Source organism: Anopheles marshallii, chromosome 2 (genome assembly GCF_943734725.1).
Source record: "Anopheles marshallii chromosome 2, idAnoMarsDA_429_01, whole genome shotgun sequence".
In the NCBI taxonomy this organism is placed as follows: domain Eukaryota; kingdom Metazoa; phylum Arthropoda; class Insecta; order Diptera; family Culicidae; genus Anopheles; species Anopheles marshallii.
In genome coordinates, this window is record NC_071326.1 from 44,957,602 (window position 1) to 44,980,340 (window position 22,739).

The window sequence follows — 22,739 nt, forward strand, 5'->3', positions numbered from 1 at the left end:
TAGCAATTTTTGTTTACACTCAGATAAAGACATTTCGCTTCAGTCGTTCACACTCACAGCAGGCAACGCACAGTCTACTGGCCAGGTGGTCGGAACACTTGAAACCACTCGGTCAAGCATGTTAATGTCCTAAAATAATACTACAGTATCAAAGGTGCTTCCGTACGGATCTAATGGTACCGAGTCTTTCCTGTTGGCTGGAATAGTTCTTTGTACAACATACACCCCAGGGTGGTACGTACACATGTTAGAAGTGTGGTATGGACTTAGAGGGATTATACATTCTCTTTCGGTGTACCGAACACACCACACGGAGCTAGACGAGTTTTACCGCTAATATTATCATAGTCACAGTGTTCGCCCCGTTGTCCCCGGAACACACAAGTTCGGAACTCTCACGATTTTTGGACCAGCTTCCAAAAGCCTAGACTTGAGCGAGACATAAACACATCCAGTCGCTTCTATCGCAACTTTGTCACCCGTCGACGTTTACAACAGCTAAACCTATGGTGGTAAGTATAAAGGGGAAATACTAGAACTTGGGAACTACTGTATACTTACTTGTAATCTTCCGTTTCGTAAGTGTTCTTCGGGCAGGCGGCATAACAGCGGTGCTCATGCATAACTAAATGATGATCACAGCTTGTACAGTAATCGGGCCGATCCTGGCAGGAGGCACAGTTTGCTTCACACGGCACACATGTTCGATTATCGTAATCTGAGGCAGAAAAATGAGAGTACGGGAAGAAAAAATCGGTTAGTTATCCTTAACAAAATCGTTTGCTCGTTTTCAACGGTATAAGATGACCCCACGCAGGCCTACATACAGAAGAACCAGGCAATAAGGGCCGAGTTAAAGTAAACAGAATTAAATTAAAGTAAATGGTTGGCTTGTCTTTGACTACCATGTCCAACGGTGGTACGGGACGGGGAGCGCAGTTCGGTTACCAACAAGCTGAGTTCAGGAACATCCCAACCCTATGTGTGAATGTGTTTTTCTTGTGAAATTATGCAAACATCAGCACCTTTGCTGGTGGGTGTTTCCATCAAAAAGCGTGCTTCATATGCTCGACCGCATGAAAACTGTTTCACAATGGTACGATATCGACCAGTGCGCATTTGCTGGCTGCTGTAGTATGGGCGGCATTCGCATGCACTTAATCTGCACAATCACATTCTTTCCGATATGGGTTCCTTTTTAGTTCGTGCCCACAGCAACTTTTCCCTCCAAACCGATTAGTCTGGAGATAATTGAATTTGCGTGTGCCACAAACACATTCGCTTGCACATTCGTAGCGAGCGGCCAGAAAAGACGCCGATTACGGTCTCGGATTTGCGCTCGGTACCGTCATTCCTTTCTTTCTAACCTCGCGGCCAGCTTCGTTTTGGAGCGGCAACGTGAGAGGAGTAGTTTAAATGGAAGATCAAAGACAACTTTTCGCATCCCAATTTCCTTCGCTGTCATTATCACACATTTGTCCGGTTGCTACTGGGCTGTTGGGATGCCGTTGCCTCCATGCAAATGCCTTGTAGTTTACAACCACAAATTAGCACGCCACTCTCGTTGAAGGTGTATGTTTCGCGTACAGACACTAGAGGGCCAGTATATTACTAAACGTATGTTTCAGCATCAAAGTTAGGTGATAAATATTGCCCAAGGGACTATAGTACCTGGTAGCGTTCGGAATAAACAACGTTGGTGGTAAAATTTGAAGAATTTTTAGTTCGAGTGTACACTTGTCTTACACTTAACTTGTTTGGTGGCAATTAAATTGGAACTCAAACTTTAAAGCACTTTTTTCTCTATATAAATGCAACAATTTCCCACAAGTTCCTGCTCACATGAAAATTGCTTCTCAAGCTGAACCACACAAACATGCACGTAGGCATCTTTACGCAACGTGTATTCACTGTTTCAAAAACGTCTTAACCGGCTATTAAACGTTCAGATACATCGCATACCGAAACATCATCTGCTGAGTGGTGCTATAATGAATGTGCAAATTTTTACAAATAACGCCACAGGGAGGCGAACACATTCCAATCGGCAAACATTGTGGAATACAAAGCAAGCAGACCTGAAGTCAAACACGCAAACTGCGCGAACAAACAAAACAGAACCGCCATCGCCAGAAACGTATTTTCCCGTGTCCCAAACGGTACGGAATACGTGTCCTCCGGTCGGCATTAAAATTAATAATTATAAATGACAAACAAACATAATTAAAACAAATTACAGCAGTGCTCATCCGAGTGATCATCATCGTCCTGTTGCCAATGGTTCGGCTCTGTGACATCGGAGAGTACACGATGGGAGTGAAATTACAATTTCCCAGCGACAAACGAACTTGGTTGTAATGCCGTCGGTATCTCGCCCACCTCACAAACCTCCAGTTGACGCGCCATTTCCCAGCAGACCAGCAGACGATACCGAACCAAACTCACCAACCACACCATCCAATCACGTCCCAGCAAACGGCGGGAGGCATTCTTTCCCTTGCGGCTTCTTCCAGCACATCGGACTGAAACGAATGGAATGGAAGCCACGTCCGTGGTTTTGCGTTCCGAAATCGGAAAGCGAAAGATATTGTGGCACAAAGTACGGATTAAATTCATACACTCGCAGCCACGAGATATTGCGAGACGCCGGCCGAAGGCAACAGAATCGGTGTGTTCTGTGTTTTATGTTATCGCAGCTAACCACAGCGGTCAGAGTGCTTAACGCCACTTCAGTAACGCTGGGCGTATCTCGTCCGCTACGGTCGGTATGCGTTTGTATAGCACCGTTTTTGACACTCAGACGAGAGTAGCAATGAAGTTAATAATAAAATCTGTGCCGTATATAACGAGTGGGTAAGGTATGCTGTTTTCCCGTAAAACAAAAAAAAACTTTGTCATTCTACAACGCATACTCACTTTCGTAGTATCCCTCCGGGCAGACCTGTAGGCAGACGGCCAGGTCGGTAACGTACAGATGAGCAGGGGCGCACGTCAAACAGCTGTCCTGGCCGGCGCCGGCACACGTTTCGCACGACTCGTGACAGGGCCAGCAGACACCTCCCTGGTTCGGGAAGCTTCTTGGAGGACACCGACTAACGCAGGTGCTGAAACGTGTGCGAATGAAGAGATATAGTTACCAAAGTTCTATTAACTCCACCGAGACGCGTAACTTACTTGTCCAATCGATAATGTTTACAGGCAACACACTGCGTTGGGCCCTTGCCATAGCATCCCTGCTGATCACACTCCGGGTCACAGTCGTGCAACACTACAAGCTTGTTGTTCGAATCGGCCATCACGTTCTCACGCTGTGCCGTCGGAATGTTGTGACCGTTCAGCGTTGCCACCGTCTTATCGATCCCACTTCCGGCCGCGCTGAACAGGTTCGGATAGTTCATGAAGTTGTTGTAAAGATCGGACTGATAGTAGGCTGCACCGGCTCCACCAAGCGAACCCGCCTGCTGGTTGATATCCGTTTCGGTGGGAAACACAAACGGATTCAAACCGGAGTAACCAGCCGCTCCGGTGCGCGTGCCTTCCGACTTCAGCCGGATCGGGTTGGTTTGGGTGCCATAGAAGATGAGCTGCCATTTGGACAGAATGCCAGGCTGGCTGACTCGGCGTGGTCCTCCGTTCAGGATCTGCAGCGTCCAGCGGCCTTCCGCCCGTTCACCCCAGAAATGTACGCTCAGGAACGGCCAATCATCGAAGTTGGACTTGGTAATGTCACGCGGTCGCTCGAACAGTAGCGTCGAGGTGGTACCCATCGGCGAGGTGAGTAGGATACGCAGGTTTCCACGTGGGAAAAACCGCAGTGTGATCTTACACTGTACATGCTCGAGGTAGCGTACCTCGTTCACCGTGCCGGCACACCCGTTCACATCCATGTGCGTTTGGAGCGTGTAGCCGACGGACACCTCGATCGGACGATCTTCGTTGATCTCGCGTGATTTACAGATGTGCTGCGAAGGTACGGCGGTCCACTGCTCGGCCAGACTTACCATGGCTCCAGCATCCATCAAGCCGTAGCCAAATTTGTGGCTTACCTTGCGCTTTACACCGTTCAGTATCCAACCCGGTTCTTTCTCGAGCGGATCGGAGCGCGACGTCAACACGACGAGATATTGCATGTCACGCCAGGTCAGGGACGGGTTGGCTTCAAGTGCAAGTGCGGCTATACCGGCAGCCAATGGTGCTGAGGCCGACGTTCCCGTGTGTTCTACCGTGCAGATCCGATCAGGACGCAACGATCCATCCATATCGACGGTGGCAACACTCTTGTCATGCCCGGGCGTACCCGAACTGTACGTGGTTGCTAGCGTAGACGAACATTCCTCCAGATACCACGGTTTATAGCTGCACGAAACGAAAGTGAAGCGCGTCAGCAGAAAGAAAGAGAATAAAGATTAGACTGAAAGACTTGATTAGGGGTAAGTTAGCTAATGGACTTACCCGCCCTGAGTGGCGCTGGAGATTGAGAGGGTGAAAATGGAGTTGGTGTAACCGTCGCAGTTGCAGCTGTCGGTGTAACGTCCACCGTTACCAGAGGCCCAGATGAATATCGACCCTTTACCCTGTCTGCCGCTGGTGACGCCAAAGATGAAGGCACGCCGTGCCAACGGCCCCGGCCCGTCCACCGTTGAACCGTCATCTTCCGGGCCCCATGAGGCACTGTAGATGTCGATGTGGTCCGGGTTCAAACCGAGTGCTTTCGCCTCTACCGCATCGTTTACCGTACCGTCCAACATGCGTACACCTGAAGCGAATGGAAAAAAGGTACACACAATTTGATAAGACATATTAGTTTCGTACACTACGAAGGCTGGTAGTCACTTGATGCCAAACATTTTACGAGCGAATTCTAACGAATGACGTGTTATGCTACTTTTCCTAGGAAAAACGTACGCCCTAACCTAAGTAGATCATGTTTATCGAAAAAATTTCCCACCTACAAGCCAATGAAGAGATAAAAATAAATTCGCTTACGAGTTATGACATACTTTTTGCTTCTTGTCCCATGAGAAATTCAAGGCATCTGTATGGAAACATTTCCAACACAGAAGAAACTAAACTCCAATGCGTTGCTTCATGCCATACACAGGGGTTACATATTTTTGCACACGACAAAGGATAAGCAAGGTGATAAGATGTGCCAGTGTGATCTGCCATTGGTGAGGAAACCGATACAGTTGTCGACGCACACTCTGGCATGAAGATGTATGCAAACGCGATAGCAAACGGTGCTGAGGAAAGAACGAAGCACCCGATCCGAACGGCAAGACAACCGACCAGCGGGACGTCGAACAAATTGGAAGAAATATTACGACGCACCCGAATGTGGGTGAAAATATGCGCCGTGTTGAAGAAAAATGTGATACCATAAAATATGTAATCTTCTCGTGATAGGAATTTCGTAGCAGGGTGTTTACGTTCGATCGATGTTTAAACAATGTTTTATACTTTCTGTTTAAGATTCCTTTTTATTTCAAGGTTTTAAAAAACTTTGTTTTTGTTTAGAAAAGGTGTTTATTAAATTGGTCCAGAAGTTAGTTAAGTATGTACCAATTTAAACTAAACATATTCACTTAAATAAATCAAATGTTCCCTGCTATGCTAGGAACAATTATTGAAGCAGATAGATCACAGTTTTATCTGGGAGCGTGTTAAATTTAATTTCTTTGTGCATTATTTCCCTGACCACAGTATGGACCACTTTGTTTGCTCTTAAAGATTTTTTTCCGAGGATAGAACACGAGCAAAGATGCAAACAAAAAGAAAGATAATCAAGCCCGCCCAAATATACCGTGGCAAAAGAAAATCCAATCAAATCCATTTAAAATTGATCAATAGTGATTGATACGGTCGATTTACCGGGGAATAATCCTAACAACGCACAATCGTGCGTCCTTGCTCGAGGGAAAAACATACTCGAAAAAGTGCGTTCAGGGGATATAGCAAAGGAAAAAAAATGTATCTCCAACTGCCCACAGGTAGTTCACGAATGGGACCCATTTGTTCCAGCTGCTTAACAGTAATCTGATCTTAGAGTTTGATAAATCGTTTTGACCGGCCCGCACCATTCTTCGGGTTAAATGAACGAAATTGATAATGGAGAGAAATGAGTTTCTTTCGCGTCTTCTAACGCCCTACCATGCACGCCAATACGATGCGTGAACATTTCATCAAATTTTTATTACAACCGTTTGTGACACGTCGTCGGAGGAATGGAGAAAAATGGTGTGCATGTGTTTCAGAGTGGTGTGCTTTCTTCGTTTCTTCGGATTCTTCGAAAGGTTTGGGTGGCAGACATTTGCAGGAAACCGTACACGATATACACTCCCGCCATAAAATGAACTTCGTTCGTACGAAGCAACTGCAAAATATTTAATCAAAATGCCTATTACTGCTGTGTATTCTATGTGCAAGTGAAGAATGGAATGGTAACGCTTTACCAGTGTGGTGGAATGCTTTGCTGAACAACAATAAGAAATAGGCAACACCATTTTTATGTTATAGGTAGCACATAACTTTCCTCGATAAGGGGATGCGTTCCATGTACGAAATTCCTTGATCAATGATGGATGAGTGCGGGCAAGGGAAATGGGACACAAAACATAAAAAAGCTCCTATTTCTTTATGTTTCTTGTTCATATTTTTACCTACATTTTCTCCCACAATGAACATTTCCTACAATGAACATACGCAGCAAAACTTTATTATCTACCTTCGTCAAAACTTGGACCATCCCCCGGTTAATCATTCATCTTTATTGGACGATTAGATATGTGATGGGATTTTTGCTGGAAGGATCGTGCATGATGAATGGACAAAATTTGTTTTCCACAGCACGTTACTGTAAAGTTTTCTCTCTCAGCAGCATAATTGGTCCCACTGAGTGAGATTCAGTGTATGGGAACTCACTGTATGCAGTGATCGATCACGGCTGTTGTAAAAAAAACTGCGCCATAAGTGTCGAAGCAAAGCGTGGTAAAAATGTACAAAGATTAATCTCACCCGTGATGGATGTGCAACGGTACACTGCTTGTAGTGTTAATAGTTCCAGCAGGTTGAGAATGATCTTGAAAAATTAATTGACAGCTCTGTCCTTTTTTATTTCCTTTATTTTGCAATCCTTTTTACGAGCTGTGACATGTGTTAATACAATATTGAGTTTTCTGCCAACAAGAACGAAAGCACAATAAGAACAAAATACTGCACGCGACTTTTTCCAGTGTTGAGGACTGCATTTTATGTGGCAAAGTGGAAACGTGATCAACCGATAGGCAGGAAACGCATATGTGTCAACACACACAACCCGGCAAAAAAACCACATAATGGACATTTGTTTTCTCGAAACAAAACGGAATGATGACCCAGCAAAGGATGCCCATGATACAGCGTCTACATGCTTTCATTAGGCTGTGTTAATCGTTCAATTTAACTTCCAAAATGAAAAACAAACTTTACGGGATTTACTAATTCGTTACCTGTCACACCACCATATTGGCTTTTTTTTTAGGCATTTTCTTTACTTTCTACTTACCACCAATGCTTGCGTTATACGCCACACCAACACCACAGTACTGGTTGAAGGCGACGGCCGCTACCTCGCCAGCACAGCGCGTTCCATGCTTGTTGTCACCGTTATCGCGCGGCATCGGGTCCGAATCGTTGCCGTTAATATCATACGATGCGTCCGGATCCTGTGGAGAAAGAAAGAAACATACAGTAGCAAGAGTTAAAAATTGACGACATAGTTGAGCTCATATAATGTGGTTGAGGATCAACCACAGCGACTTCAATGGATCGAATTTGGCAACACTTGTAGTATCTAATGTTTGACGTGAAACACGACACAGCAAGTGTATGTAGTTTTGTATTCCATCGGTTGGAATAAAAGACAACAAACTTCCTGCTGGTCAAAAGATTTTCCTACAGTAGCCGAAGCGTATTCTTTTGTCACTCGTCTTACTCTGTCCCTCAACATTACTTCTAGGAAGCGAGGCTGTCATTCGTATATGAGCAACTTTACCAACTGAAAGTGCAATAAATGTATAGTTAATGCGATGGGTTATCGCCTCTAGTGATTATTAATGAACATTGAGCGATAATACTCGCACATCGAGGCAGGAAGGATTACACGCAACGAATACAATCGATACAGCACAAATGGAATGTAAATCCGCTCTGAATACAAAATAAGGTCTCGGAAAAATGTTGAAAAAACATTGAAGAGCATTGTTGTAGCAAATGGTACATACGATGGTAATATAAACTTTCGTAAACTAAGCGCTCCTGTTTCATTGAAGGGACAATATTATGTATGAATGCTTGATAAAATTTGCTATTTTGTATTGCAAGCTTGAGTAATTTTGGAAGTTTGAGAGTATTTGATACAAATTTTGAATCACGAAGTAACAACCTAAGGAGTAAGCTCATCGCCATGCGAAAACGTCACTTTTTAATGTCATAAAACGGTATACTCAAAACAACGATCCGAATCCAGAATTGTTTGAGAACCTATTGAGTACATTTTTTCATTAGGTAGTCACACAAAAACTTCTAAGCCTGAAATGAAAATGTATTGGTTTTATTAGGTAGTTATATTCAATTATCACCTCTCCAAGTGTGCATGACTCTATGTGGGCCGTGTCTTAACACAACTTCTCTCGACGCAAGCCATTTTCAAATAACATTCTTCTCCCAATGTGTTATTGCAAACATTTAGTCATTCTCGCCATTCAGCGTTGAAGAAGAGATTAGTAAGAAGATTTGTGGAATGATCCAAAGCATTTTCGTTGCGAAAGACATTCAACCGGACGCACTGACGATTTCCGTACAAGGTGGTCCAATTTTACAAGCAATACGTACATGTACATTCCATTTCGGGCACCTTCATGGTCCCAAACGCAAAACACATACACTGTCTTACGGTAGACGATGCGTTGCTTGAGGTTTTCGGCGTAATTACGTGTCCTTGCCGTGCCGTTCTTACAAATCCACTTATTGTAGATGCCAGAATGTAGTGTTGTACACAACTGTGGCCACATTCGGAAATGGCAGCTTTCTCGCGTACACGTCTTCCTCTTTGCTGTTAGCTTCAGTTTACCCTTTCTACACAATCGATAGCTCAACCGAATATTGGTCTCACTGGCGCTATTAATTTTCATAATTACGACCTTAGTTCTAGGCTGGTTGGTGCAAAACACCTTTTACCGTCCAAGAGCGGCAGGATAGGGCTAACACCTAACCCGACCCATTTCCGATGCCCGTTAGGTGATAGGATGATAATAGTGTTGTTGTGGTGCGGTCAGAAACAATGTTGGTCGAAAATGCGACGATACGACGGTATCGTTTTGTCAATGTTTTGCCCAGGCGTTTTGCCAGACCTGACCGAGCGGCCAGAAGGTGCCTATTAGAGGCCATCACTCTTGCTGACGATGCGTCCAGTTTCACCTCGAACGGGTCAGACGGTAGGGTGGCCGGGGAGTGGAAGTGATTTAAGCAAGACGCTTCACAACGGCCGGAACTGAAGCGCTGGCCGGAAGGCACTGCATCGTTCGTTCGGGTGTTGATTTATGAAACGTAATAATGTATTATTTGAAACGATCGTTTGTACAACATGCTGCCACGTGACCTCGTGGCCACGTTGCGCGATGCATTGGTGCGTGGTATTAGTTTTATTTTTTCTTGTAAAATTTGACCGTTTGGCGGATAATGAACTAGAAATTTCGGTTTAATCAACTTAAGCTCGTTTTCATTTGAAGGAAGAAAATTTTTCAATTGCATCGAAAGTGATGTTTCTAGCTGCGGGTAAATGATAAGACCGTCTCCCTTCCCGTCATGAATGAAAAGTTTTTTCGACTGTTGGATTTTATCTGCCTATGCCGACCCCCTGCAACTGCACAATATTGGAAATACTTAATATGGTATGCAAATTTTCGTGCTGCAGAGAAAAAAAAACAAACCCAGAATTCTCATAGTAGGAAGGGTATAAAATTCCACCAGGCAAGAGAGAAGAACGGCTGTATCGAAAATATGCAAACAACGTCCACGGTTTCTTGCGGTCTTGAATTTGTTTTTTTTACTTCCCTGTACAGTCTGATTGCGTTTTGCAAGCGTCGATAAAAAGAATCGTTTAAACCGAGCGAACGACGGAACGTTTCACTGGAACCAATTCCGGTCTGATTTTATACTCTATTCTTTTCTGGTCCCTTCAACGCCTACGGACAGGTGAAAGTGATTTTCGATATTGGATGAAAGCTGCAGAAACTTTTTCATGACTGAAACATGACACGGTGAGGCAGACGATAAAACCCTAACACATTTGGTCCGCAACCGGAGTAGGTATGAGTGCGGGGTGCGCCTATGCTGAAGAAGAAAATTCGAAACGATAAAATAACAGCCGCTCGGAAAAATGAAGCGAGCTTGCGTTTGCTTTTGCAGGAAGTTTAGCACACGTGAAATTTTGAAACTAGATGCACAGGGAAGGAAACAGCTGGAGAAGTTGCTGAAACATGAATGAGTGTAAATTAAAAAATACTTTTCATGTTTTGCGAAATTTTCAGCATAATGTTTCCTCCGGGCGATTTTTGTTCACTTTTCACTTTTTTGTTGCATTCCTTTTGCGTTATTGATTGTAACGATTGATTCTTACCGCGTAACGCTTTGCTCTTCGAATGTCGTGGTAATAGACGTGTACATGATTTGCATACAATTTGAGCGAAATTAAGCAGTCAAAATGTTGCGCCCTTCCGTGGTTATGCAGAGTTTAAGCGAAATACATGTTGGCGCAGAAAGTATACAATTTTTTGTGCGATGAAGCATAATACATCACATGATGGGAAAAAGTTTTATCAATACCATAACGACAATGTAGGCAAGCGTACTTATATATAATATCACGCGAAATGAGAATTATATGAATCGATCGTAGCCCCGAGAACGATCCCACAAGACAAGTTTAATCACAGTATATAAAAAAATAGATAGTACTGTACAAGAATAGGGAATTAAACAAACGAAATTTATATTGTCAAGGATACGTGGTACTAGACTCCACCTTGTACAATCATTTAAGAAAAATTAGAGCAAGAAAAATATTTTTATCCATTGCTGTCCTATGGTCGTTTCAAATAAAGGTTCAATTGAAATCACTACTATTCATCAATCATTGCTATGCAACGTGGAATGTTATCCCGTAGCAATAGTCGTACGAAAAGTGTAATAAAAAATCATTTCCACTGCAGCGGATATGGGGAGCAACTGGCAATTTTCACCTTCAACAAAGGTTACTGCAAAGGCTGATCAATGGCACAATCAACTGAAGTCGTTGCAACAGCTGCAGCATCGTAACATGTACTGAAACAAACAAATAAAACCCCACACATTGTGCATGAAAGCTGTGTAACGATAACTAATAATGGATCGGTTCTAATGGGAGCCACTTAGCACACACACAGCGGGGAGTTGGGAAGAGAAAGAGGGCAAAAAGAGTTCTACATTGACTTCTATGAAACCGTAATTTGAAGTGCAGAGCAGCATGAATTGTCCGACTTGAAAGCCCGGAAGGAAACATAGCTCGGTTGTTTCGATGCATTACAATGCCATGAAACACCATACCACAGTCCGTAGCGTAATTATAAGGTCATTAGTTTTGTTTATATTGGAAGACAGAAGTGATACGATAGCGTTTGGCATGATAATGTACAAAGTTATAACGTACATGGATTACGTCACAATAGTTACACAACAAAATAAATTTTCGGTATTTTATGCAAAATTTGTATTATTTCGAATAAAACTTCGATTAATAGTTTATGGAGTAATAGAAAGCCACTCGAGTGAATGTATCTTGGAATGAGGTAGAGGAGGTCCTCTTCGCCTCTTCGCCAAAGAGGGTAGCGCCCCATACAAGCGAAGAAAGAAAAGAAGAGGAGATATAACATGTTGCCAAAGAAAAAAATGTTCCAAAAATTAACAATCTCAAAATTACACATCGGAAGGAACTAGGGAAAATTTGAATAGTTTATTGCACGGAGAAATATATATATTTTGTAGAATATCTTTTTATCCAATATCTGTTTTATACATACGTCATCTATTATTATTTATTACCTTATAAGTTTATTTTGTGATTTAAACTGAAAAATATATTTTAGATATACAGCCCGGTCTGGCCGTTCTTTCGATAAATAAAAAAAAATATTTTCCATATAGTTATGTCACGCACTGTAGTAGCACTAGTAACCGATTGGAACAGGAATAAGCATACAAGGAAGGTCAACCAAAAGCATTAGGGAAAAGCATACAACAAGAAATGGAAAATGGAAAGCTTCTGTGACATGAGAAAAAAATAAAACAGAAGCATGATTTTGGAGAATGTGTGTTTAAGAGAAATGTTGAGGGAGAAAGAAAGAGATAGAAATAGACGAGAGAGAGAGAAAAGAGACAAAAAGCAAACAGGAAAATAAATTATAAACAATCTATCATACTTTATACACGGACACATCCGTTTTTGAACCAAACGAATCCTAGTGCCGGCCATCAGCCTTTTCCAATCTGTCCATACACTTTCCCACCAGCGCAAAATAGAGCAGGACGAGGCGAGCGTACTAGTCAGCACAAAATTCAACAGTGCCAGAGTCACAGCCGGTTTTTGCATTTCCAAATGACAGAAACAAATTGAGATGACCAAAAGAGTGCTGTTTGCTTTGCCCGTTACAAATTCCCTTTTTTTGCTGGTGTTGTTGCAGGTACTATCGCTGCAACTTTTCCCAGCGTTTCATGGAATAGCGTCCACCAAACATTTTGCTATGGGGTATGTTTCGTTCTGGATACAGCAGTAGGAGCAACAAAATATAAAAAAAACTCCCGGGAAAAGTAAAGAAATTGAATGCATCCGTGCAAGTGCAAGAATATTAATGCTTTTTAAACAAATTATATCGCTCACGTAACTTCTCGTTTTCCGGAGCAAGCGCCAATTTTTCATTGCGCTTTCTCTCACAGCCTGCAACATCATCATCATCGTAGGAAGCATCGAAATTGCACCATTGTTTCGTTGTATGTCTGGTTTACTCACAGTTGCAGCAGAAAGTTTGGTGCATGAGTAAAATAAAAAGACCGAAATGAAACTATAGAAAAGCAACCACACACGGCGCTGGAAAATGTTTTCCTCGCTTTGTTTTTCGTTGTGTGTGATAGCGTGATGATAAATGACACTGCAGTCTTGCGATCGTTGGACTGCAAACACCTCCCGGCGGGCCTATTGTATCGTGAATAGCAATAAAAATTCATTTAATTCAGCAGGTTCGGTTCCGGAGCATTTCGTGTGCTTCGAAAAATTAGATACTCTGACGATATTAATTTTGTCAATTAATTTCAATTTTGAGGATGCTACTGCCACCAAACACTCTTTTCGGGATATCGGATATGATGAGTAATGCTGATGCCTGTTTACCATTCATCTTCGCAATCCATAACGCAGAGGAAACTTCATGCTCATCGCTCAGGGATCGCAACGTATTGCAGTAGAAAACCCTTTAATGTCACAGTATTTGGCCTTTTCACAAGGTTTCCTAGCGCTTGGTTAGAGGCAAAGGGGAAAAGGGTGGAAGACGATAGCTATGAGTACACCGTTTAACCTGCATTTCAATGTGCCTGACTTATTCGGATGCCTCAGACAGGGGAATGTTTTCCTCTTGGCATAGGGAAAAGTTGCTACCCCGTTGCTAGCAAGCGATCTAACCTGACCTAAGGATACCTTCTGACACTCCTTGGTTTTACTCCACACACTCTGGACCCAGCACGGTTTGAGGCCAAGAAGAAGAACAAAACCAACAAAAATAGCACACCAGCATACCTTACCGTTAAGCATCCATTTTATCCTAAAAAGCGGAATGTGTTGTCGGAGCCGAGTAGAGAAAGTGCAGGAAAGGAATCCTTCCCCATGCGGAACCTGCCTGTGCAAATGTTGTCGGCATGCACGTTCTTTTGCTTAGTTATGCAGGGATACCTGGTAATGGAAAGCTGGACGACCCCACTGAGGCTGTCGTTTTCACATCGGTAGAGCGCATAAAAAGCGTATGTGCAACCTTTTAAAGTCGGTATTTGATCTTCACGTGCGGATCTTAATTCAGTCGTTTCGGAGTGTGGCTCGCCGGAAATGGGTGCTTAAACTAACCTTATGTTTTCTCGTGCCGTACCACAGTCGGACGCATCCGTGGAGAAGGAGGAAAGTGCAAGGTATCGGTCGTCACGTGGTGGCGGTGGGGAGAAGGGAAAGGCACACATACGGAGCAGGAGGGTAGATGCATCGTACACCGTTCCTTTTCGTTTACGGTAATGATGCTGTGAGGACAACAGTACGTCTTGCCGTCTGACGGAACTGTTCTTCGAAATGATGATGAAATGTTCAAGTGAGCTACCAGGAGCAGAACTATGAAATTCCACCTGCGGAACTGCAAAAATTTTCCTGTACTCTTATCTTAACACAGTTGTTCAAGTATTTTAACGATATAACTGGAGCAATACAAATTATTGGTGCCAGAATATTTGCTAGAAAAGGGAACTACGATGTACTTCATAAATGGACAAAGGTTGTTCAAATCTCAAACTGACGGGTAAATTATCAACATACTTGGGATATAATTTAGTTATGGCATATAAATCGTTATACCAGCGCAAGTTCGAACTTACGTAGCTACTTAAAAACAAAGACTTCATATAATTTGAGGGCTATCTTATCTTTTTTGGCTATGTGGACTACCTTAAGATACTTTTCGTACTGTGTAGTCCGGTGTCAGTCTAATGTCATGCCTGACACAAACATTTTTGTTTTATTGTTCATTCAAAACAATGGAGAACAAAAATAAATCTAACCGTTTTCGTCTTGTCAGCTTCGGAGAGTCAGTCTCGAACAAGGTCCAAGTCTTAGCGACGTATGTGCTATACAATTCCAGTTTCAATAATTACGACAAGAGTTTTGAGTGGAGACGGTTCTTCAGGCTGCTGAAACACCGGTTGGCAGCCAACATCCAAACACTTATTTCAACATTGATACTATAGTGGATGTTGACTTTTGACCCAAGAAAGGTGATTGTTTCTGGGTTTTATATGACAAGATCGGACTGACTATCAAGCTTCGGCTACATAGGGTTGAAATAAGCCAAAAATAATGACAGTTGAAAGCTTCTTTAGGGTGCATCACCAGAAACGGAGAAGAAGGGTAATCTATTGGTGATTTATGGATGAATAGTGGGAACACCTATCAGCACATGACTCCTGCAAAAGTTTGGATTTGAACGAAGGTAAAAAAATTATACCAATGCTACGTTTCACTTTAACACACACTCCCAAAACACCCTTTTCCCATCTTCAAGCTCAACAGTCGTTCAAAGTACCTATTCAATCAGTCACAACATTAAAATAAGAAAGCATCAGTGATTGTGTACACCCAGCTGCATGTTCAGCAAACAAAACCACGAAGCATTTTCCCAAACCCACGCAAACTTCCCGTGCTACAAAGCTTCGTCCAACTCTCAGCGGAAAAATTCGCTCTTCAATCTATTCAATCACGCTCTACACTGCCACGCTGGGAAAAATGGTATAGGAAAAGCATCTTACTTTCCGACTGGGAGCAAATTTACGATACCCAATTTAAGACGGGTTTTGGGTGTGTTTTGAACACAATCCGGGCACATGCAGACTCCCTTGCTACGGATGCAATTGGCTAACGATATGCAACGTTACGGATGCAATTGTGCACCGATACATTCTAACGAGATGCTGTGCAACCGAACGCTGGAGCACTCCCGCTTTTCCGAGTCGCGATGAAATCTGCTCGCACGCAGTCCGTAAACCACTTCAGCAAGCGAAGGGAAAACGATTGGTACGATGCTTGCCCGACACACTTTATTCGCATCACAGCTAAACGACTCCTGAGGGCTACATTGAGGTTAGATGAGCTTTGAGCCACTGGTGAACCAGCAGCTAGATTGTAAGAAGCGGAAACAATCTTTTATATGGCGGAGAAAAAGAACTAAAACCCTTCGCCATAGGATAACTCCCGAACAGGAAAGGATGTTTGTATGCTTTTACTGAGTTTGGTTCACTTGCGCCAAAATAACAACAATTTGCAATCAAAGCAAACAAATCCTCCAACGAATTGGGGGTGGGCGCTGAAGTTGGCTGCCGGCTGGCAACGATCGCTGCATACGGAATCAGACAAAATCAGTGGTAGTGTACGTTCAACAGCGGGTTACAATAACATTTCGTTTACCACTAGCCTTGCTTGCCACTCACCATCCCACAACTCGCTCCAAAACCCCCCTGCAGCCGGTGCCGGGAAAGCCAAATCCCTAAGCAGAAGGACGGATTGAAATTGGAGTTCAAGCAAATCAAACCCCGTTCCGGCCGTGAAGCTCTGATTCGATTCTCACCGGTTGCTCGTCTTCATTTTCCCAACAATGCAACATTACCGAAAACCCCGAACGTTGAACTTGCTTTGATCGGATGAATGAATTTTGCCCGATTTTCGTCATTCACATTGATATTGACAAGCAGAAGGGCGGACCTTCCCGTTGCTGATGATGGATGCCATCACCGTCGGAAAGCCTTACCGTATTGTTACGATTTGTTAGCAACGAACACTACTTTGCACAACCCGGAATATATCATTTGCATGGCGGAGGTTCGGGTTGAAAATGGTGAAAGACGCTGTCAACGTGTACTTTGAACTTGCAGTTTCAATCGGATTTCTTCACTATTTTTCCACTTGGTTAACGGCTGAGGTGGGTTGTTGATCTGAAGAGGTTACAATCAGAATCCCCGCCCACCGAAGGTTGATTGGAAAGTTTCTGTAATGACTTATATCAAATGATTTGAAGATGTTAAGATGTTGTAAAATAAATTAGCAAATTGGAAAAACTATGACTGAAAATTTTGACGAAACGAAACTGAAAATGAAAGCTTGACAACTTTAATGTACAAACATCATCAAAAAGTGTACCTTTTTGAGAATCATCAGTGAATGTTTGGAATAGTATGGTAAAATTTATTTAACTTCCAGTTTACAACATGTGTGTCTGTTCAATATTCTCAAATACCCAACGAATTGGAATGATTTCAGAATCATTCAATGTATGTCGAAACATTATCGAACATATCGGTCATCAATCATACCTTGGGACGGTGAAATTATTTGAAGCCAAACATCGGTTTAATCGAAACATGCACAAAACTATTCGTAAACAGCCGGCTTTCCCAACTGCCATTGCCATCTGGGCGGGAAAGTTGAAAAACTGGATTAATGTTGCAAGTGTCATCGGTCATGCTTATGCTAAAAACCGAACCATGCAGCAATTGTACGTGATTTGGTTGCTGTACGCACCAAGCCATTGCCCCCTCACAAAATCATTCAAGGAAAACGGCGAAAAACCCCGATAGCTTATGATTGATACAGGTTAATCGGAATCCATCCAGATGTCTGCATGGTTTGGTTTGTGGTTTATTATTCTTCCGAACCCCATCAAACCTATCATAATTCACGAGCTCATCAACGAAGGTGCCATATGTAGCCAGCAATAGCACGAAGCTGCTGTTGACCACATTATACCACCTTCGACCTCTTGTCCGGTTTGGCTTTTCCAAGCATCCAAGGGAACAAGCACCATGCAGCTGACGGTGGATGGAATTAATGTATTCCAAGTATCACATCTACTTCAAGGATCCAAACGTTCGACTCCTGTTGCTGATACGATTACCGCCAGCAGGACGACGGCAGGATCAAGTGGCAATCCAAAGTTCGCCAAGGATCGGTCCCGCGGGAGGAATGGATAAACGAAGGCCTTCCCAAAATCGTATCGACATATGGAGTGAAATAATGCTTTTCCTGCGTTTGCAGATCGAGTGCGAAAAAGGGACCAAGATAGCGAGAGATGGTGAGGTAATGGACCAAAGCAGCTGTAGCAACTTCGTTGGATATCTGTTTGATGAAGCTCGGACCTGACTCTCCGTTCGGAAGTGACCTGCTTCGCATAAACAACACCGGAGCCAACAGAATTATGATTGATGGTGAAGTAGAGCTTTCTTTTTTTAGTGAAGGCGTGTGTTTCGGCTGGAGTTCGGTATCGAAAGCAGCTGGAAAATAGATTAGGCTGAGGCTGAAAAGAGCACCAAGACACTGGATCGTCTATCACGGAGCGTGGTAAAGTGTGTACCAAACACACGGGCACGTTTTGCTGATGTGTGGCCGAAGTCGAAAGGCAAACAAATAGCACTAACTAACGCTACCTCCCGTAGGCAGCAGGCTAGTATAATAGGGGAACTGGAAGAGGGGTAACCCTGTTGAAATCTAAAAGCCTTCGGAACAGGCCAGAAGCAAAGGATGCGGTACAATGGTACAAAAAGGGGATACGAATGGAACGGGAAAGAAAACATCCATCTTGGCCGGCAAAAACAGCGACGTATCCCATAAGGCAGCAGGCACATGCTCAACGTTCCCTCTGGCATACAGGATCAAAACCGAACCAAAAACCAGAGCCCCAATGCTAGCTGTCTGTCAAAGTTTGGCCTGTCGACGTTTTGCAAGGAACCGCTACAGTTTATGCAGACGTACATGTGTCGGATGTGGGATGCGGCGCCCGAAAAAGCTACACACCAAATACCAGACCAGAGCAACGGTTTTCCCAACACGCTTTTGCGCTCAATTTCTCCCACCCGATTTCCGCACCCGCACAGTACCGGAACGGACGGGCATGGAGTGGGAGCGTCGGTAACATACCCTTCACTGCCCCGGGAAAAGTGCTGGAAAAGCACCGGAAAGGCACCGGAAAAACGGGCCAACACTCATCACGAAGAAGGTTCGATTATAGTTCGTGAGAGAGGTCAACGATGTTGAAATGGTTCGTGGCGGCTGATGGGTGAAGCTAATTTGATAGTTTCGTTTACAGGACTTTTCGGTAGTTTCATTGATTGACTGGCGAAACCTTCGTGGCAAGTGTGTCAAGTGGTGAAGTGATGAAGTGCACTAGCGACCAGCAGTCTCCATGGGGCATCGTTAGGGATGGCCCGCTTACAGACAGATCTAAAACTATCGACAAGTTTTTGATATGAGCAGTCATAACTTAAAATGATGCTCATCATATTTAATAGATTCTATCTGTTCCAAACATTTAGTATGAGATCAGTTGAAAGTAAGCTGACAAGCTTTCTCGAGAAGGAAATCAATTTATAAACACTTAACAAGCACTTTTCAATTTGGCATGCAAGAAGCAAACGAATTTGACTGGTAGTTCGAAAATGATAGATTTTTCGGTTGTGATTTAATCAACATTTCGTTGAAATTTGTAAAATCACAAAACATACACCAACACCCATTCGCTTGCAGTCTCTGATGGTTATTGAACATAAATTTGCAAATGTCGATGACAACGGAGTTGACTCCCAACAATCGTACGGATGTCTGCCCCACTAGCAACGTTCTCATTTGACAAAATTAAGAGGAATTCAATAATACTTCTCTTTTCGAGCACATCCCAGGTACCGCGTATACCGGAGGGCATACGCACACAGGAGTTTCATTTATCTAAATCCGAACTTTTCTCATCGAACTTTGAGCACGTGTCATCATCACATTCACATTTGCGTACGACATCGCGCACAACGATCGTCTGAGTGGGGAACGTTTCATTTCATTTCTGTGCGAATGTTCGTGCCGCTAGGCAAACAGCTGCCAATGACGAGCAGCAGTAATGAGCATAAATTGAGCTGATATTGTACTGGGTTCCGCAGTGTTTGACTGAGCGGGTTTGCTAGATGATGTGTGTGTATTGGTTGAAAGTGAATGATGAAATGGCGGCAAAGTTGGGTACGAATTTTAAAGTGGAACAAAAAATAACAACAAGACAAGTGTAAGTAATGCTTTGGTGCTCCATTCGTGATCGAAGCACTTTTTTGTTTACTTTTAGGTCCTAGAAGCATTGTTAGTAAGAGTACAGTCTTACGCCGCACATATAGGAAAGGCGTTTCATGTATTGAACGAAAAAGTGGGAATCTGTTTCCAGGTTGACTGAACTATAGGTAGCGATGTACCTATATGTATTTTAAACGAATATTGCTGCAGTGAAGCTTTTTGCGACAGAAGGGTAAAAGTGTTCTATTTCAAAGAACCTAACCAACGGTAAATGGAAGACAAAGCCCATGTCGATCTCGGATATGTGAATATCGCATATGAGAAACGCAAGTACAACACACAGTTCATCGTTTTGTTTATATTTTCTTACCAAACGAAAAATAATAAAAAAGACTTCCAAGAACAACGCGCATGTAAGATGCTTTTGCTACCGATGAGGAAAAATACGATATATTTAAAGCATCTTTAACGAAGCACGAAAGTGAATGTTTAACTCTTTGATAACAATCTCCCCCCCTTATTGTTGTTTATCGCGTGGAACCACAAAAAAAGTAAAACACAACCATGTAAGACTATGTCTATCGCTTTCCCTATTTGTAATCCGATCAACAATAAACAGACGTGGATGAAAAGGCTCAACAACTTTTCAAAAGGATAGCCTATTTTGTCAACAGCAACACCTTTTCATAAGATGCTTTCAAGTACAAACAATATGCCGATAAAAAATGTGACTTCAAGCTACATTTTTAAACTCAACAAACAATGACTTAGCATGTGCTCTCCGTTCCACGGACCGGAAATCTATGAAATTCTACTAGAGGTACATTATTCTGTAATGGGATAAAGGGAATGTTATTCGTATGACAACAAAGAAAGATGCCCGGAACTGTGCTAGATGTTTCCTTACAATCTTCGGTATTACAGGATAAGAAACACCACAGGATGCACCGTATCGTATATGCAACTACTTGCCCAATGGTGTGGAATGATACCCAAGAGAACACTATGCTCGTACCGAACAGCATTAACGATCAATTGGATGCAATTTTTTTATAGAGTTTCTAGGGTGTGAAAGTTTTGTTTTTCTTCGGTCATTATAGAAGAAGAAACGACAAACCTTTACAATATTTTGCATTTATAACTATTTGTTGTATATTTTCAAACAATGACTCTCTCATTGAGTGGAACAATAAAAAAATAATTGCTTGTAAATAGTTTAGTAACTGTAATATATAAATCTGTGTTATATAATAATCTTTGTCGATGAAATATATTAGTACAACATTAACCTATTTATTGTACAAACAACCGTGACATCATTCTTCGAAATAACAGTATGAATATTCGAACCTCTTTTAATGAACTGGTGCCATAAATAATCAACCATTTTACTGCTGCCCATAAACAGCATCCCTGATTCAATAAAGCTAAATCTACCAGTTGCTCGTGCGCTATTGTCTTCGGCGGGCGAAAATCAATTCACCAAAAAACAAATTGAAAAGTCATTACAAAGAATTACGGCTTTGCTCAAGTGATGCATTACCAATTCCACAAAACATTCACCTACTACAGCCGATACGGTTCACCGATACACGGCATCCAAAATCATTTAGCCCATGAAGAATGGTGCGACAGATAAACGAAACATGGTCCCTGGCTGAGGCTTTTGCTAATGAAATGGATTCCATCGTTAATCCGATTGGATCTGCAGACGAGGAAGCGAAAAACACCAACCCTTGGTGGGAGTCGCATCGATAAATCATCGCTTTGTGTGCTTTTCTTTTTGTTGGTGCCCTTTTGCCGATCCGTAAATGTGCAATTGTTTATTCGTGTCTCCATGGCATTGTTAGGGTGTAGCTTAAGACAATTGTCACCGTTGAGGCGAGAGAATCAGTGCTCAAAATTAAGCGTTGCACCGTGTGTACTGTAACTTTGGACAAGAAAACCAAATTTAACGGCACCAGCTGAGATACCACGGTACGTTCGAGTGCACGAGTTCGTTATCTCATTGTACACTTTTTCTTCTGGGATCCCGTTCCATTTTACCCAAAGCGGAAGAACTCGGTCCCTCGGTGCAAACGAGATGTGAAGAGAATAAAAATCGCGAAGAAATCGCTCGCTAGCTGAATAAATTTGGCAGGGTAAGCTGCCTGGGACGGAGATGGTTCGATCGGTTTGTCGCCTTATCTGTTTGAACCTGTGCCAGAGCAGCCAAACCAAACCGAGCAGCCTTCCACGAACGACGAGCGCTCAACGTGCCCCCGTGAAGATGAGTTGATCCCATTTTCATCAATTCAAGACTATTTCGCGCCATTGGTCATGAATGGTCGGGTGATGATCGGCAATCCTGGGTACCGTGCGGTGGGCTTTTCTCATTTCGAAACCTTTTATCATCTGGTCCAAACAGTCGGTTGCCGACGACTTCAAAGTGAAGCAGCTCACGGCGCGGATGCGAAATGGGCCTCCACGAGGGCGAGGATGGAAAATGACTTCACGTGCTTTTCCGTACCGCCACACCACGGTGGGAATGTGGCATTTACATGGGTCTTAATTTGACAAGTATTGGGATAGTGGAATGAGACTGCGGAATGCGTACGATCGGTATGCTATCAGTGAAGGAATGGGACCTATTTGGCAAATGCCGCCCGGACACGATTTCAAACACGCCAACGAAGGTTTTGATCCACCGGGGGCGGCGGAAATCCTTGGGAGGTTAATTTGAATAATGAGTTTTAGAGCTTTTATCGAATTTGGTGCTATTTTTTCAGGGGAATTGGCGACAAGCAGGGAATATAAGAATGAAAGTTCGGGACGCATTTGTTGCGGG

At 43.0% G+C, this 22,739-nt stretch overlaps 1 protein-coding gene across 1 annotated transcript in view; it reads right to left on the minus strand.

The window, feature by feature from the left end:
• LOC128706823 (furin-like protease 2) overlaps positions 1-22,739 on the minus strand; it is a 94,101-nt gene that overhangs the window by 18,559 nt on the left and 52,803 nt on the right. The window contains exons 5-9 of the mRNA XM_053801764.1: positions 7,544-7,703; positions 4,453-4,756; positions 3,175-4,356; positions 2,917-3,104; positions 562-718 (exon numbers count right to left, since the gene is read on the minus strand). Coding sequence (XP_053657739.1) covers positions 562-718; positions 2,917-3,104; positions 3,175-4,356; positions 4,453-4,756; positions 7,544-7,703 — 1,991 coding nt within the window. The remainder of the gene's footprint in view (positions 1-561; positions 719-2,916; positions 3,105-3,174; positions 4,357-4,452; positions 4,757-7,543; positions 7,704-22,739) is intronic.